At 36.1% G+C, this 18,277-nt stretch overlaps 1 protein-coding gene across 2 annotated transcripts; it reads right to left on the minus strand.

Moving 5' to 3' along the window:
- Nucleotides 1-7,853: 7,853 nt before the first annotated feature.
- On the minus strand, nt 7,854-13,973 carry hlfb (HLF transcription factor, PAR bZIP family member b). 2 transcript variants are annotated; one of them, XM_079845601.1, is made up of 4 exons: nt 13,697-13,973; nt 12,817-13,152; nt 11,287-11,501; nt 7,854-9,933 (listed from the first exon to the last, which is right to left on the minus strand). In XM_079845601.1, the coding sequence occupies exons 1-4, from the start codon at nt 13,800-13,802 to the stop codon at nt 9,718-9,720; spliced, it is 873 nt and encodes a 290-aa protein (XP_079701727.1). In that variant the 5' UTR covers nt 13,803-13,973; the 3' UTR covers nt 7,854-9,717. The 2 variants fall into 2 exon arrangements, with proteins under 2 accessions (XP_079701727.1, XP_079701726.1); XM_079845600.1 differs by having other exon boundaries at nt 7,861-9,936; nt 13,697-13,958.
- Nucleotides 13,974-18,277: the final 4,304 nt, after the last annotated feature.

Below are 18,277 nucleotides of genomic sequence, written 5' to 3' on the forward strand. Positions count from 1 at the left end.
CACTGAATTTCTCACGTTTGTTCCCCCCCTTTGGACACATATTCAATCCTCTAAGAGTTTATGAATGCTACAATTTAAACCTACTTTGAACTGAAACAGGTAAGAGACAATTCCTTCACGCTGACCTGAATGTGACCCATTTAATGCTCGTTGATTTTTTTTTGTTTGTCCAAAGTGATGTCATTTGTACAATTTCTGCATATTATTTATAACGTGATTCATTAGCAAGGATACAAAAATCAAGAGATATTTTACATACTGACATTATTCAGTCTACATATTGTTTGCAGTACTCATATACACATTCCTTTTCCAGGTAGATTGACTGTCAAAGTGGATGACATGATGTGACGTGTGAATTCCACATCATTTATGACGATTAACAGGGAGAAGACATTTGGTAGCATAGGGATTAACTTCAGCAACATCGAGTGTCTGTTCAATTGCGTCATCATCCGAGTAAACATACAAACCAAAATGGCCATAGTGACGGTATAGTGTTTTACGCACTATGGGCTTTAATTTATCCAGATAAGATGGTTATGTAAATATGATATTGTGAAAAATTCTATGGTAAGCCGTTTTCACTTTTACTCATTCACAGGATGAATTCTTGATATCAACAATTGAATTGCTACTAGTAAAAATATTCATTTTTGACATCAACGATTCAATTGCCACTAGTGACAATGTTAATTTCTGATATCATGAATCTGATTGTTGCTAGTAAGAAAGCTATTTTAGATATCTGAAATGATATTGATATCTGCAATGGATTTCTTGATATCAACAATTCAATTCCTGATATCAAGAATAAGTATTTCTGATATCTAGAATTTAATTGTTGATATCAAAATCATTTCAGATATCTAAAATGGCTTTCTTACTAGCAACAGTCACATTCATGATATCAGAAATTAAAATTGTCACTAGTGGCAATTGAATAGTTGATGTCAAAAATGAATATTTTTACTAGTAATTGTTGATATCAAGAATTAGCATTTTAACTAGTGAAAATTGAATTGCTGATATCAAGATTTCAAATCATGTGAATGCACTGCAAAAATCCTCTTATTATTTTGTCTTGTTTCTAGTCTAAATATCTAAAAATTCTTAAATAAAGATGCACTAGATAAGTAAAATGACGTAAGATATATTTTCTTGAAAATAAAAAAAATTAAGTTTTCCTTAAAACAAGCTAAATTATCTGCCAATGAGGTAAGAAAAAGAATCTTATTTCTGTTTGGGACAGAAACAAGAAACAAGATTTCAATCAGAAACAAGATCATTTTTCTTACCCCATTGGCAGAACATTTAGCTCGTTTTAAGCAAAAACTCACTTAATTTATATTTTTTCCCCCAGAAAACAAGAAATAACATCTTATGTAATGTTACTTATCTAGTAAATGCATCTTGATTTAAGATTTTTTTAGGCCTGTCGCGATTGGTCGATACAATCGACTGCGTCGATGCTGTTAATTAGTCGACATCAACATTTTTAGTTGACTGGGGGGGTATGATATGAAATGGTATTAGTACCGGTACTTTAAAAATGACAGCACTCTAATAAGAGCAGTATTTCTTAATTTGCGTCGATGTGTGACAGCAGGAGTTTGGACGTGTGTGTGAGCTCTGCTTCCACCGTTCACTAAACAATGGAAGAAATATATATGGTCAAATATATACGCGCTGCTCAGGAAAAAGAAAGCAACAGAAGTGGACGTGCTCGCGCACGCTGCTGGACTCTGATCTTCACTCAGACAGATCACAATGCCAATTTCGCGGATTATTGGGTTTGAATGGTAAAAACTATGTAAAAATGCACTTCCTGGCGAGTATTCAGGTAAACGCAGTCGGATATGTCTTTAGTGAACGCATACAGAGTTGAATGAGTTGAATGGGAAATCGGGTGTTACAATGAATTTGGTCCGTGCAGCTCTTAAAGGGCCAGACCTAATATTCTGTGTGAAGCAGCAGGGCAGGGCAGGAAGATGCCGGCAAAGTGAGTTTTTAGGGGTTTTTAACCCTAAAACAATGATAAAACAATGAATAGTAAGTTCTGTCATATTATTCAATTACTTTACTGTTTTTTGCCATGGTATCGATTCAGTATCGGTATTAAGGTATTTTAGTCTGGTATCGTATCGTCATAATTTTGGTATCGTGACAACACTATTCTATAAAATGATTTGCTGATATTCTCTTTTTTTGTTATGTTGGTTTAAAAATTTGTACCTTTTTTTAATTTGTACTCTTTTAGTTTTACATTTTGTCAAGGTGTTGTTTACATTTATACTTAAAGTACACTACTGAATGCCAACGTTGCAAGTTAAATTAAACGTTTTTAAGTAAAATTGTTGAAAATTATTGAGATAAATTAGTCGATAGATTAATCGATTAATTAGTCGATAGATTAATTGATATAAAAATAGTCGTTAGTGGCAGCCCTAGAATTTTTTGATATTTGGACTGGAAACAAGAAAAAAAATACTAAGTAAGAAGAGCCTTTTTTGTGGTGTGAATAAAAGTCAAAATGACTTGCCATAAAATTCAACTGAATGGTGAAATGCAAAGGAGATTTTGCATCCATTCCTCTATAGTTGGTCGAATGTCACAACTTTAGCTTATGTTGTGATTTTGATACTTTTTAATACTAAGAGAAGGACTATACATGCAAGGACTATGCATTCAACTAAACCATTCAATACACATTATCTGCTCTTTTGTGTGCAAATAGATGCTTCAAATAATCTTTTGTTTATTTTAATGTGTCTAGTAGGCTATAAACCATGCAGCAGCCATCATTTATATAGCCAATCAGATAAAAGCAAACCCTGTTGTTGTGGCCAGATCACATGATCAGCTTGACGGACTAATAAACTACAGCACACCTACAGGTGTATCATGTCTGCAATATTGTGATTTCTCTAAATTGATGTGTAGACCTGTCAAGAATTTCTAGAAAATGATAGCAATTTAAAAAAAAAGTTGCTAAATGTGAATAAGGAGCCCATTAAAGACAACCAAACAAACCATTAACATTTTAAAATTAAAGTTAGATTTAAAATAGAATAGTCAATCTGGGCTGTTCATGTGCATTGCTGCTGACAATTTTATTTTTATTTTTTCTGCTCATAACCTGTTGATCAACATTGAGAACCTGTTGTCTATAGCTATAGTTACTATAAAATACACTGCCAAAAGCACTATATGTGAAATATCAAACGTTTGCTGTGGTCAACCAGTGCAAGTATCGCTTATATGACCTTTCTTTAACTATATATTTTTTATTCACAATCTGTTGTTCTCTTGATCTCCATATACACATTTAAAGAGACAGCGTTCTTCATTAGAATTACGTAAGACGACCCTCTGACTTTAAACTGACAACACATCAAACGGCATTTCGCCACTGGTGGTGTAGTCAATAAAACAGTCTCTTCTCTTCTCTTTTTCAGAGCATCCATCTGCATTCATTAGTTTATTGTGGACAATTTCATCATGGAAATGGAGTTGTTTTATCCTCTGGACACTGGATAGAGGAGAGTAGAAGACACATGTGCATGCCTAAACAGGGCTAATGTGTGGACACGTGTACAGTCACAATGTTGTCTGCCATAAAAATGACTTGTGATTATGCAGCTTTGTCAAAAGCATAAATATTGCCCATGTAGAACACTAAGTATATAATTTGAATGTGTCTGTTGTGAAGTTTGAATGTGTGTGTGTTTGTATATGTGTAAACTTAGGGATAAAGGATATATTTACAATAATATAATAATTGTTTCACAGGAAAAACAATAAAACATCATTCGATGGACATTGATGAATCCACCTGGCTGAATGCAACTGTTAAATAATAAATCATCATCTATGCATTGCATTTGGCACATGCTTTTTCCCCCCAAAGCAACTTACTGTATATACTGTACATTTTGTTATATATGTATTCCCCAGGAATCAAATGCTGCTGCAACATTATTAATGAAGTAAATATAAAGGTACCACTTAAAAAAATTATGCTCTCATTTGTTAACATTGGTTAACGCATTAACTAACATGAACAAACAATGAGCAATTTATTTTTACAATCATTTATCAACATTTGAGTTATGTTAATAAAGTTTAAAAACTTTATTATTTGGTATCTAAGTTAAAAAATGTTCATGTTAGTTGACAGTGCATTGACTAATGTTAACAAATACAACTTTTGATCTTAAAAATGTATTAGTAATGCTAACATTAACAATGCTGTATAAGTTGTTCTTGTTAACTAATGTAGTTAAGGAATGTTAACAAATAAAACCAACGATGATAATAATAATTGTTCATTTCTGGAAAAAGGTATTTGTTGTGTTAATTAAAAAATAGATTGATTCTTCATCAAATTGTTTGACAAATCAAGTGGTAAAAGGTGGTTTAATTCATATTTTCACTAATATAACCTTCATAAAACGTATGTATTCTCTACAGTAAATTGGTGAATAAAAGCAAATGATTTTTTTTTTTTGTAATTGTGCATGCTTTTTTGTGTCAAGTATCAGCATGGTGAGAGTAAAGGCTGATATTTCTGCAGCTTCGGACCTGCGCTGTAGCCTCTATGCCTTGGGCTACGCATCAATTTTCATTTATATTGGGCTTCTTGAATCAATTGAATAATTCCTCACTGAATTTACAGAGAAAGCAGGTCTACGTATCAATCGTGTTTGGCTAAAATTGAACACTGGCCCTCAATCGATCAGGGTCAGTTATCCTGTGTTGGCCATGAGAGGGCAAGCAAGGGTATGGACAGTGGAGGAGGATGTGACCAGTGTAAGGCTTGTAATTCCTGTTGCCTGTCCTTTCTTTCAGATGGATTGCAACCAGGCTGAATGCAGGCTGGGATTAATGTTAGATCCCAATCTGCTCCCTCTGCATTTACAAATGGCTTTATATAACTCCTAGTCTATTTGATAAATGCCACATAATCCCACAGGAAGTCATCTGTGTTTGTCTCGAGTAAGAGGACGTTTAGGCCACACCCAGAAGCAGCACGTACTGAACACATGTCATTGCAGGACTGTAGTGACCGTCATCATGCTGATGACAGGAAGCTCATTTTACAACATGCCAAAGGTTAGAGAGAGAGAGAGAGCTTGACTGCTTCCATGCATGTCAAAGGGATGTACTGCTTAGCTGCATATTTTCTGGAGAGGAATTAATGTCTATTTTTCTGTATGGCCTACTTTATCTAATATACAGTGTTTTTTTATCATAATTATACAGTCAAACCAAAAATTATTCAGACACCAGATATATTTTTTTACTAGTGGGTGCAGGACACTATAGTTCATTTATGTAAGTGAGGATAGAAAAATAAAGTAAACTGTGACATATTATACCCAAGATTCTTCATAAAGTAGACTACCGGTAAAATTGATAAAAAATTTGGGACCAAAATGATTCAGACACTTTGACCTACGTGGAAAGCGTAAGGATTTGAGTGAGTTTGACAAGGGACAAATTATGATGGCTAGACGACTGGGTCAGAGAATCTCCAAAACTGCAGCTCTTGTGGGGTGTTCCCGGTCTACAGTGGTCAGTATCTATCAAAAGTGGACCAAGGAGGGAAAAGTGGTGAACCGGCGACAGCGTCATGGGCGGCCAAGGCTCACTGATGCACGTGGGGAGCGAAGGCTGACCCATGTGGTCCGATCAAACAGACGTGCTGCTGTTGTTCAAATTGCTCAAGAAGTTAATGCTGGTTCTGACAGAAAAGTGTCAGAATACACAGTGCATCGCAGTTTGTTGCGTGTTGGGATGCATAGCCGCAGGCCAGTCAGGGTGCCCATGATGACCCCTGTCCACCGCCGAAAGCGCCAACAGTGGGCACGTGAGCATCAGAACTGGACCACCAGAAATGGAAGAAGGTGGCCTGGTCTGATGAATCACGTTTTCTTTTACCTCACGTGGATGGCCGGGTCTGTGTCGCTTACCTGGGGAACACATGGCACCAGGATGCACTATGGGAAGAAGGCAAGCCACCGGAGGCAGTGTGATGCTTCGGGCAATGTTCTACTGGGAAACCTTGGGTCCTGCCATCCATGTGGATGTTACTTTGAAATGTACCACCTACCTAAGCATTGTTGCAGACCATGTACACCATTTCATGGAAACGGTATTCCCTGGTGGCTGTGGCCTCTTTCAGCAGGATAATGCACCCTGCCACAAAGCAAAAATGGTTCAGGAATGGATTGAGGAGAACAATGAGTTTGAGTTGTTGACTTGGCCTCCAAATCCCCCAGATTAAAATCCAATCGAGCATTTGTGGGTGGTGCTGAAAAAACAAGTCTGAACCATGGAGGCCCCAACTCACAACTTACAGGACTTAAAAGATCTGCTGCTAACATCTTAGTTCCAGATACCACAGCACACCTTCAAGGGTCTAGTGGAGTCCATGCCTCGACGGGTCAGGGCTGTTTTGTGGAAGTGTGGAAGACATTGAACATTTTATTACGTATGTGTGTGTGTATATATATATATATATATATATATATATATATATATATATACACTCACCTAAAGGATTATTAGGAACACCTGTTCAATTTCTCATTAATGCAATTATCTAATCAACCAATCACATGGCAGTTGCTTCAATGCATTTAGGGGTGTGATCCTGGTCAAGACAATCTCCTGAACTGCAAACTGAATGTCAGAATGGGAAAGAAAGGTGATTTAAGCAATTTTGAGCGTGGCATGGTTGTTGGTGCCAGACGGGCCGGTCTGAGTATTTCACAATCTGCTCAGTTACAGGGATTTTCACGCACAACCATTTCTAGGGTTTACAAAGAATGGTGTGAAAAGGGAAAAACATCCAGTATGCGGCAGTCCTGTGGGCGAAAATGCCTTATTGATGCTAGAGGTCAGAGGAGAATGGGCCGACTGATTCAAGCTGATAGAAGAGCAACTTTGACTGAAATAACCACTCGTTACAACCGAGGTATGCAGCAAAGCATTTGTGAAGCCACAACAAACACAACCTTGAGGCGGATGGGCTACAACAGCAGAAGACCACACAGTATTAGTATGGTGTTCCTAATAATCCTTTAGGTGAGTGTATATATATATATATATATATATATATATATATATATATATATATATATATATATATATATATATATATACTGGTTAAGTATATGTTTAGTAATAATAAAAAAAATAATGTAATGATTATATTTACAATACACTCTAAAAAAAAGGTTCTATGTGGCACCAAAAACGGTTCTTGGCTCGTAATCATAGGGGAACCTTTTTTAGTGCTATATAGCACCAATTTTGATGCTTCAGTGGTTCTTCAGCGGTTCTTTGACTAAGGTGCTATATAGCACCTCTGAAGAACCGCTGAAGAACCACTGAAGCACCAAAATTGGTGCTATATAGGACTAAAAAAGGTTCCCCTATGATTACGAGCCAAGAACCATTTTTGGTGCCATATAGAACTTTTTTTTTGAGTGTACAGTGAAGAGCCAGCAGTATCAAATAATGCTTTTCAAATATATATCTACAATACTGATATCTGTTGTTGATGATGATGTGTGTAAAAGAGGAATAATAATATTTTGTAACACTAATGAGGGAGCATTAACAACATCTGTTTAGATACACAAAATGCATTTTTGGATAGGCATTGCCCTCTAGTGGCACGTTAGAGAATAAAAACTATAATGTTTCGATCCCTCAGCATACTAGAGTATTTTTTTTGGCAATTATTTGACGCCCAATAAGCTCATTATCCAAATGTGTTTAAGGAAAGACTTCAAATTTATAATATAACATATTTATATTTCACTTATTAAACGCAACATCATCCAATATCAGCTTTTTATTTTCATTATCAGGAAAAAGGAACCAAAATGGACCACAACAGACAACATATTTAAAATATTCGAGTCAAATAAACATCTGAAGAAAGAATGTTCAAATTTAAACATGCTGTAATTTAATATAAAAGACATTTGGTTTGTTGAAATACACAACAATTGACAACATTCTATGTGGCCAAGAATAACGTTCTTTTACCAAGTTTGGCAAACACACAGTAATATCATATTTCATGATTGTACATCACAACCATTACATGAGAGGTATTGACAATATAATTTAACAACAAAAGAAAAACGTTTCGATATTGATGCACTTAATAGTAAAATGCTTGTATAAGAACAGACAAAAAAGGTAAAGAAACTGATCACATGTAAAGTTCATAGTACTAAATGTATTATATTAATGCCCATATACAGTTACCAATAGAACTTTTTCATATAGTCTGATGCATATATAAATATACAGTATACATCAAACGACACATAGGTTATACTCAGAAATTCATATGAAAATACTGTACAAAACCAAGAATAACTTTGTAAAAACATTTAATTTCAATATGACAATATTATTGTATTTCATATCATTTGGTCTGTAGTAAAGAGTTGTAGACATAAAATACACCGTACATCTACATTCATTTCACAACTCACCAACAAAAGGCAACATATCCGTTTCAATATATGTTATATAGACCTACCAGGTTGCCTCTTTATGTTAGCAATGAAGGAATTGAGATCTTGTACAGTATGCTTTCCTTTCATCACAGATTGAACTCAAAGCATGCTAATGCAGAATAAACGACGCTCTAGGTGGAACTGCCTGTTGCAATAATTTCATCAGATTCAGCACAAACAAAATTAGCTTCCCGCACTTTTGGATCTATAAAAGCTAATCAAATATATATATCAAGTGTGGACTTTTTAACTAAATGAACCGTTTTCACATTTCCTGTGTTCTCAGAAGCGGAAGTCGTCATAGTATTTGCATTTACTCTAAAAGCCTTTCCACTTCTTTCCAAAAGAGGAAAAAAAGATGTCAAGCAAGAGTTTAACACAAAGTAATATAACACAAAGTATAGCGTTATAAGTGTGCATTACAAAAACGAATGAAAATATTCAAAACGTTACTAGATTCGCAGTGAGGATAACTGTGGAAACGCATCAAAAGGGCCCATTATCAACCTAAACATACCAGTTTATCTTTCATATTCACTGAACTGTCAATTCACCACATACACTGAACAACTACTGGTTCATAATAAAGTCACAGCAAATTTGAATCACACTTTATGTGGCACAGATATTCCCTATTTCATCACGCCTGGAATATACAGTAAGCGACTTGATTGTCTGTTTTCTAATGAGGATAGGCTATTCAGATATTTAGTAATTATGGTCATATGAAGTTGTTTCAAACTCTCAAATCTTGCTACATTCTGTTCTGTCTGTGAGAATAATGTCTTTACAGACACAAAACCTAAAACGCCTGAAGCAGCTATAGCTATGCACATGTACCTCCTCTCTCATACATAGCATGTATCCGAGAAGATCCGCTAGCCTAGATTTGACTGCTAAATTATGACAAATCAAGGCAAACGTCTGTGGACAAATGCTACAACACACTAAAATCATAAGTAACACGGTTGGCAAACAATGATGGCTCTGTTTGCGATAACACATTGAGAAAGAGAGTGAGAAATCTCTACAACACGAAACGTTTCTGCCTTCTAAGGTGCCAAGAACAGACTGAGGTGAGGGCTGGCTGGCTGGAAAACAGGCCCAGAGGACCTTAACCCAAGAATATTGTCCTTCGAATTGGAAGGGGGACTTCCACGCACGTGGAGTCTCACAGGGGGCCGTGTCGAGCTTCATACTTGGTTAAGATATTTTTGCACCGCCCCAGCTCTTTCCGTATGTCGGCCACTTCCAGTCGGAGAGCTGAGTTCTCTTTCTCCAGGAAACCAGCCCGGATGGCAATCTGATTTTCTTTTAGGCGCCGGGCGTCCCGTGACCTCTTGGCGGCCATATTGTTCTTTCTGCGCCGTGCCCAGTATTTGTCATCCTGCTCAAATTATGCAGACAAAAAGGGTGGGGAAGAGACAGGAGCGCCTAGTTATTACTTAATGTTTATATGATTATGTGTTAACCCTATTGTATCATATTTAATATGCACATTTCTAAGGCCTCTAAACATGATCACAATAAATATGATACTTTAGGCTTTTGATGAACGTTACGCTTCGCCCCCAACAATAACAACTACAGAGCTTTGATCATAAAACTAAGCATTTAAATAGTATCTAACTAACATATTTTTGGGAGATTTAAAGTGACAGCTGATATTTACATACATTTTAATGGAAGTAGTCTGCTATACTGTTATGAAATCTCATTGATTTACATTACAAACAGGAATTCAACTTATTTTTTTGGTCATATAGATATCAGCAACTGCACCAAATTGCATATTTTTTTCTCAGTTTTGCCCTGTGAAATACGTTTTTTTCCACTCCTCAAATATTCTGCTATATTATATGAGCAATAAAAGCCTGATTTATTAAATATAATACTCAGCAAAAACCACATGCATTTTTTAAAAAAGATTTTTGTCTAAAGATTCAATAAATGGTTCCATTAAAAAAATAGTGCTATCAAATCGATTAATCACAATTAATCGCATCCAAAATAAAGTTTGTTTACATAATATATGTGTGTACTGTGTATAATTATGTATATTTGAATACACACATACATGTATATATTTAAGAAATATTTGCATATATATATTTTTATTATTTATAAATATTTAAAAAAAATCTTAAATATATACATGCATATATATATATATATAATAATAATTATACACAGTACACTCACATATATTATGTAAACACAAACTTTTATTTTGGATGCGATTAATCGTGATTAATCGATTTGACAGCACTAAAAAATATATATATATATATATATATATGGACTATTGTATATGTCAGGCTTGGCAGAATTAATAGTTTCTAAACAGTAAATTTAGACTGATAAGAACAGATAATTATGGCAAATTATTCCGTATTTATTTATGATTAACAGGGCAAGCATGAGCGCAAAACCAACCGTCATTGTGACAGCAAGTTTTCTCACGCATTCGCTGCCGTGCAATCAGCTTTGAGCAATTTACTACTCTGCAAAGCTGGGGAGGGATCCACTTTTATTTGAACAAATTAAAAAAGGCAAAGCCTTTAATCCCAAACCCAGCAGAACTGGAACGATACCAGGAAAAAAGGAGGATCACGTGGGCCAGTCCGCCGAAGGATGAATGAACGGACATAAGCTTCTTAGCAAGAGCCTGTTGCCCAGCTGGTTAATGAGGGAGACCAAACACACACTTTTGGAGGCTGAATAACTTGACCCAAGTTACCTTCATATCATCAGGAATGAAGATTTTGCGTGCTTTCTTGATCATAGGCTGAGGTTTCAGCTCCTCTTCGGAGAACTTGCATTTCCGTGGGTCGAAAACCTCCTGGCCCGGGACGCTGGACAGAGCGAGGTCTGCCGGATCGGGCTCGTAGCTCACTGGTATCTGAATGGTCTCCGGGTCTACAGGACTTGGAGTGTTACGTGATGGAGGCAAAACTGTAAGAGGGGAAAAAAAAATGTTTTTTTGTTGATTCCATGGCAGAAGTGTAATTTAGTGGTAATGTATTATAACACATGGTGAAAAGGCTGTCATGAGGATTTCATTCCACTAGGTGGTGCACCAGAAGAACAAATCAAAAGCTCTAGTACTGGCAGTAAAATCTTTTTTGTGTGTGTATACATTTAGTTTTTAGGTCCAAAATAAAACATGTTAAATGTTTGAATTACCACTGGCCTGTTTTTTTTTAGTGCCAGGATAAAAACTTTCTCGGAAGCATTTCATATTTTCATCCTGTGTCCATTTTAGCAGAATTTTTAAATAATAATTTTAGTGGAGATTTTCCATAAAACTATGTTTAGATGTTGCTCCAGCTATGAAAGGATTCATAAGTCTGCAAATTGTAGTTTTTTTTTTGTCATTTTACTAACTTTTATACGTTTTCAGAGTTTCAACACAAATTTAATCGTAGTTAATATGCAAATTGGCTAAAAAAGCAAAAACAATTAATAATTGTAGTAAATGTTTTGGTCGCTATAATCAATTAAAGATTTATTTTTACCAAAATGATTATCATTCACCATTGATATACAATGTTATGGTTCCATTAATTGATCAAATTAATTTTCAAAACATTTTTGAAGACCTAACTGAACAAGAGATCAATGATTTTCCAGATACTAAATCCACAATTCCAAAATGACACATAGCTACATGAAGTTTTCCATAAAAATATGTTTAGATGTCGCACACCAAATGCTCAGACTAGGAAAAGAGTCGTCGGTTTCCAAATTGTAGGAAAATGACATTATAGGCTAGTCTGAGATTTCCATTCACAGATGAACAGATGATTTTTTTCATGTATAAGGGGGGAAAAAACCCACATAAAAAACAACTGCTCGACAATGCAAATTTTCCACAAAAGCCTTTCTCAATTTTTCATGGGCTTTATTTTTCTTTAAAATACAACTTCATAAAGTCTGTCACCAGAAAAGCACAGTGTGTACAGTGGATACTATTTATGATCTTATCTATATTTTATCATTTAATTATAAGCTTATAAGTTACTTTGTTCTTTGAATTTTAAAATAGATTATGGCAAAAAAATGGGAACAGAGCAACCATACGGAGGAAAGCTATATTCCAAAAGCTGACACTCTAAAACTAACATGCATACTCTCATTAACCACCCACACAATGTTTAGTGACATCTGACCCAGCTTAACATCATTTTAAAGTGTTATTTTTAATCTATAGAGTGGAACTGTTGGGTCTAAAGTGACATTGTGGGACACAGAAGCTGTTGTAGAGTACCTGGTCTGCCCGGGCTGTGAAGGCAGTTCTGAGGAGCCATGCCCGTGTGGATGGAGGTGATGGCCCGGCTGCTGAGGTCCATGACTGAGATGGGGGCCTGTGGCATTGAAGCCTGCGGCTGCTGCTGCTGCTGATGGAGGCTTTGCTCATGTTGTGCGGGACTGGAGGGGATGCCATTTTCAGAGAGGAACTCCTCAAGGTCCATATACTCCAACTGAAAGCTGTCTCCATCATAAGACAATGTTTTGTCCCAAAGCGTTGGCCCTAAGAAAGCCGACTGTGGAGTGTTTCTCTCTTCTTCAAGCTTTTTCACCTTCTCTCTCTCCTTTACGTAGCCTGTAAGAATATTACCATAAGTTAACACATCGATACATCAAAATTCAAGTTTCCCCCCCAAATGTATAGAATAGCTCAAATGGATTTGAAAGTGCTTGAATCACTTTTTAATGATTTTGAGGGACTGCTCTTAGCTGCAAGCTCAGCAATGCAAAGTAAAAAATCCATTCATTTAACTAACTTTCACAAGGTTTCCGAGTTTCAACACACATTTCTTCATTGTTAATTGAAGTCATTCAAATTATTACAATTAAACCATAAACATTAATCCACAAACATGCTTTACTTTTTTAAAAGCACAGTCTTTTATGCCATTCAATGTTCCAAATTTACCAAAGAGTTTTTTTGTTTATTATTTATTCAGAACAACTAATCTCAGCTATGTGATGTCTCTCAAAGTTATGGGAGAGACACTAGTAAAAGTAAAAATAAAGTAAAATAAATCTTCAGTAGCTATTTATTCTGGAGATCACGACAAAAGTAATGTCAATCAAATCATTATTCTGCATATGCTGCAATGTTTCAAAGTGAAAGCTTTGATCACCTTCATCTTGCACAGGTAGTTTCAGAGGTTTTTCCAGGAGCGCCTTCAAAACGCCGTTAGTTTGCGGAGGTAGGAAAGCTGGATTCATTGTGAGAGGTCTGGACATAATCTCTCTTATTCCGTGCAAAAAGTATTTGTGAAAAATTGAACTGAAATGAAAAGCTCAATGTAACAAGCGACCATTCGTCTAAGAACGACAAGTGAAAGACCCTGCTCTACAGCACTGGCATAGGTGGCTTGAAGTGCGTGAGTGTATGTGTGTGGAAATGTGATGCTCATCACCATGTGTCAAGACTGAGGCATGTGACGTCAAACAATCAGAGGCGGGGCCACACGTTCGCTCCACTTGCTAGCCATAGCAGTTTAGAGACTGTGTTGCCATATCCTCTTATCATATTTAAAAAAAAAAAAAAAAATTTATCGTATGATGAATTGTCTGCTAAAAAACAAATAAATGTAAATTTTATAATCAAGGCTCGTTTTTTTTTTTTATTATTGCCTATAGTTTTTATTTTATTTGTATTGTATTGTAGGGCCAAAGTTACGGCATGACCCTTTTTACTGGGGCACGAGCCCCACTGAAACAGGTGCCCCAGTGAACTGCTGTGTGCCCCAGTAAACCAAATCATTGTCTGACAATGGAGGCCGTATATCCAACTGAGAATCATTGTCCCTTGGTAATATCCCAGCGATATTTATTATAGCTGTTTGAATTCAGAGCTAGTGGCGGCAGATTCACGAATGAATAACTTTTTTGAGGTCAAACGGTCTGAATTGTTTGTAGCTCAGTTTGATTCATTTTGATTCGCAGTTCACGACTGAATCGTTTGCAGCTGTTTTTCACTCCGAATAGTAACAGGATACTTTATGAGGTTGATATTTAGGGTGTGTTCGCTTGGTTCGGACCAAAACCCCCCCAAAAAACATCAAGGACGATAACGATAATGATACGAAACGATAACTACACATATAGTTCTAAATATCGTTCTCAATATTAAAGAACAGCAGAGTTCACACTTTTCAATGGTTTTTAGTTGTAATGCATTACAACTAAAAATGCATTGTAAAAAAAAATCCATTCATTTTACTAATTTTCACAAGGTTTCAGAGTTTCAACACACATTTCTTCATTGTTAATTGAAGTCATTCAAATTATTACAATTAAACCTAGGTTAAATTTTAAATCTTTATTCCATCAACATGTTTTACCGATTTTAAAGCACAGTCTTTTATGCCATTCAATTTTCCAAAGTTTTTATTTTTATTTAATTTATTCAAAACAACTAATCTCAGCTATGTGATGTCTCTCAAAGTTAAGTGTATTCATTAATGGGAGAGATACTAGTAAAAGTAGCCTAATTCATTTTGATTCGCAGTTCACGTTTTTCACTCCGAATGGTAACAGGATACTTTATGAGGTGGATATTTAGGGTGTGTTCGCTTGGTTCGGACCAAAAAAAACCCAAAAAACATCAAGAACGATAATGATAAACATATAGTTCTAAATATCGTTCTCAATATTAAAGAATAGCAGAGTTCACACTTTTCAATGGTTTTTAGTTGTAATTTTGAGTGACTGTTCTTAGCTGCAAACTCAGCAATGCATACTAAAAAAAAATCCATTAATTTAACTGACTTTTTTAAGAGCAGCAGAGTTCACACCACAGCTATAACGATAACGATAGAAAAAAAACGATATCACTTTCAGAATGATTTTATCCAGCTGATGAACAATAAAAACAGGATGTCAGCCAATCAGATAACAACAACAAATAAGCACGCGCTTAAAAAAAAAAAGAACGATATCGTCTGCTGGTGTGGATGCCAATTAGCCTGACAAGCCAGACCCACATCAAGATTTTGGGTCTGGGAATACACCATTGGCAGGGCTCAATCCGAGGGGCGGGATAAACGGTTGTCTTTGAAATGCCCTCTGCGCAATAGGATAGCGCTACAACCAACCAGAGCAACGAAGGTGAAGTGGAGCTAGTTGATAGATTAAACTTTTGCCGTATCCGGTCGGCAAAACTCTGAACACATCTTCCTTTCTTAAGAATGACTTCAGTGCCGTTCTTTATTCTTTTCTCAAAGAAAAGCTTAACTCCAAATTTGTTTTCAAGTAGCATGCGGAACCGCCGCAACTCTGCCGTTATTATTTTAAGCCCACCCACCGACTCTTTACACAATGTGATTGACCTGACCAGAGTTTGGTTTTTCCAGATCGCAAGCCAACGGAGAGTTGCTAGACGCCCTGACAGCAAATTATAATATAACAAATTATATTTGCTGCTGCTAGGGTGCATCTAGATTTCTAGGCTATAGATGCCAATACAGTTAACCTTTATATTCTTGGTGTGAACGGGCCTTTAGTCCTGGTCCGCTTAGCGTTCACATTGGCATTTTAACACCAAACCTAAAGATACCGAACCTAAAGGCATTGGGTTCACAACCTGATTGGTCAGCTTTTATAATTAAGTATATTTCGTGTCTGAACTTCGAGGAGATGGGTCTCCTCGAAGGGTTTTTAGGGTCTCATCTTGTGACATCATGTCCTGTTTTTTGTCTTCGGTCCATGTTGAGTTCATATTTTCATTCGCACCAGAGTTTGAACCAAACATGCAAAGTGTAAAAACACCCTTAGGCCTCCCTGTTGAAAAAAAAAAACCCATGCTGGTTAGGTTTGTTTTGAAGCATAACAGCTGGTTTAAGCTGGTCAATTGCTGGTCCTAAGACACTAGCTACAGCTCAGGACCAGCTTATAACCAGCTCAGGACCAGTTTAAACCAGTTCAAACCAGCTGCCATGCTTCAAAACAAATAACCAGCATATGCTGGGGTTTTTTTTCAACAGGGCTACCTACAATCCATTGTAACAATAGCCAGTATCCTCTATAGTTTGTCAGCAATGAAGCAGCTCTTTTTGAATGTGCAGCTTATGAACTACTCTACAGCTGGTAAAGACAATTATATCCATATATTTGATGGTGGGCCTGCGCCACAAAAGCTAGAAACGCCCATGATGTGTAATGAGATTATTTAAATAATGTTTAAGTAAATATGTGTATTTTTACTCAACTTGTCGTTCATTTATTTTGCACAAGAGAACGTTTTCAAACCTTGTTTCGTGGCTACGTTTCTTTGTTTCTAGAAAGATCTGGCAACACAGCTATGAGGGGACGAGTGGAGTCCACATCGACTCTGCGATATATGAATTTCAGCTAAATATTTATCGAAGATTTGCTAACTTTAATTTACCAGCGTAAAGAAATCTGAAGACTGAAGGCTTGAAGCTGCCATTGAAAGTGAAGTTCCCATCACATGCACATACACGCGGTGGAAAAATCGAAGTTTACAGTCCAATAAAGGGGCGTGGTTTAGCCCGAACCGCTCGCTCACACTGTTGTTTACTGTATCTGCTGAACACTGTCAAATTTTGAGCACATATTAACTTATCAAACACAACTCGTTCTTTTATAGGTGAATGACAGATGTATTAGAGAGTTTCATATTATAGATACACTGCCTCTTAAAATGTAAACAAAACAAAAAAACTTTTTGGGCTAAATTATTTTTTTAAATTAATGTTGTTACCTGTTGTGACCAGAATAACTTGTTCAAAATAATGATCAAAACTGGTCTACTACCATAATTTCCTTTTTGTTAAACTGGATTTGGTGAGGATGATTGTATGAAGTTATTTTGAAAAGGTAGGTAGTGAGTCAGTCAGCATTTGGAGGCCAAAAAATCAATATGCAAGGGAGGGAGGCTTAAAAAAGTATGTTCTATTCAGTCAGTTTTTTTTTTTTTTTAAACTAGCAGAATTCCTCGTAATACATGAGAATTCTCATTATATAATTAGAATGATCATCAGCTGAACAGACCAGTGTGACATACTGTTTCCAAGCATGATCACATAAACAATGCTTAAACGCCCTGACACTTTTAAAATGGCAAAAATGAAAAGCTCCCACTAGTGATTTAAACTTATGGTATGCCCATATTCTATGCTAATAGCCACCTCCTCCCATGTCATCCAACAAATTACTATATTTTCAAAGTAAGCCTACATTCATGTTGTGACAAACTTTACAACTCAGATCTGACCCATATGCATTATCTACTGAAGATAATCGGTCACAAGATGTATACAAATGGATAGTAAATACAAGTAATTTTCTAAATACGTCAAACTGAGCGTGAAAAGGCGAATGGGTTTTTCTATCAGACTCAACTTGTCTTTCTTCTTTTTGTTACCTTGGTAACTGGTTGCTAAAGCAATCAGACATGACGTTGCTTTGCAGAAAAGTAGGCCATGACTGGCCACTCCTCCTTTAATTTGGAACAACTAAACCACATGTTGTAACGTGTCAGTCAAATTGGAAACAGACTGCAACTAGTTAGTAGGCAGGCAGACCTAAACAGACACCTATACTTACTCTGTAATGATTAATTCATTATCATTAATATCATCTTTTAAGAGGACACATCGTACCAAAACTCGCTAATAATGCCTAGGCTATTAATTCCTGAATTTTTGTAAAAGAAAGTCATATGGTCTGCCTCAGAATAGAGTTTTATTCTT

This window comes from Gobio gobio (genome assembly GCF_949357685.1).
Source record: "Gobio gobio genome assembly, chromosome: 20".
Lineage (NCBI taxonomy): Eukaryota > Metazoa > Chordata > Actinopteri > Cypriniformes > Gobionidae > Gobio > Gobio gobio.

Coding starts and splice junctions, on each gene's coding strand:
- hlfb (XM_079845600.1), bottom strand. CDS start 13,802: ATGTCCAGACCTCTCACAATGAATCCAGCTTTCCTACCTCCGCAAACT. Junction 13,153..13,696: donor ACTACCTGTGCAAGATGAAG/GTGATCAAAGCT, acceptor ATATTCTTACAG/GCTACGTAAAGGAGAGAGAG. Junction 11,502..12,816: donor TCACAGCCCGGGCAGACCAG/GTACTCTACAAC, acceptor CCCCTCTTACAG/TTTTGCCTCCATCACGTAAC.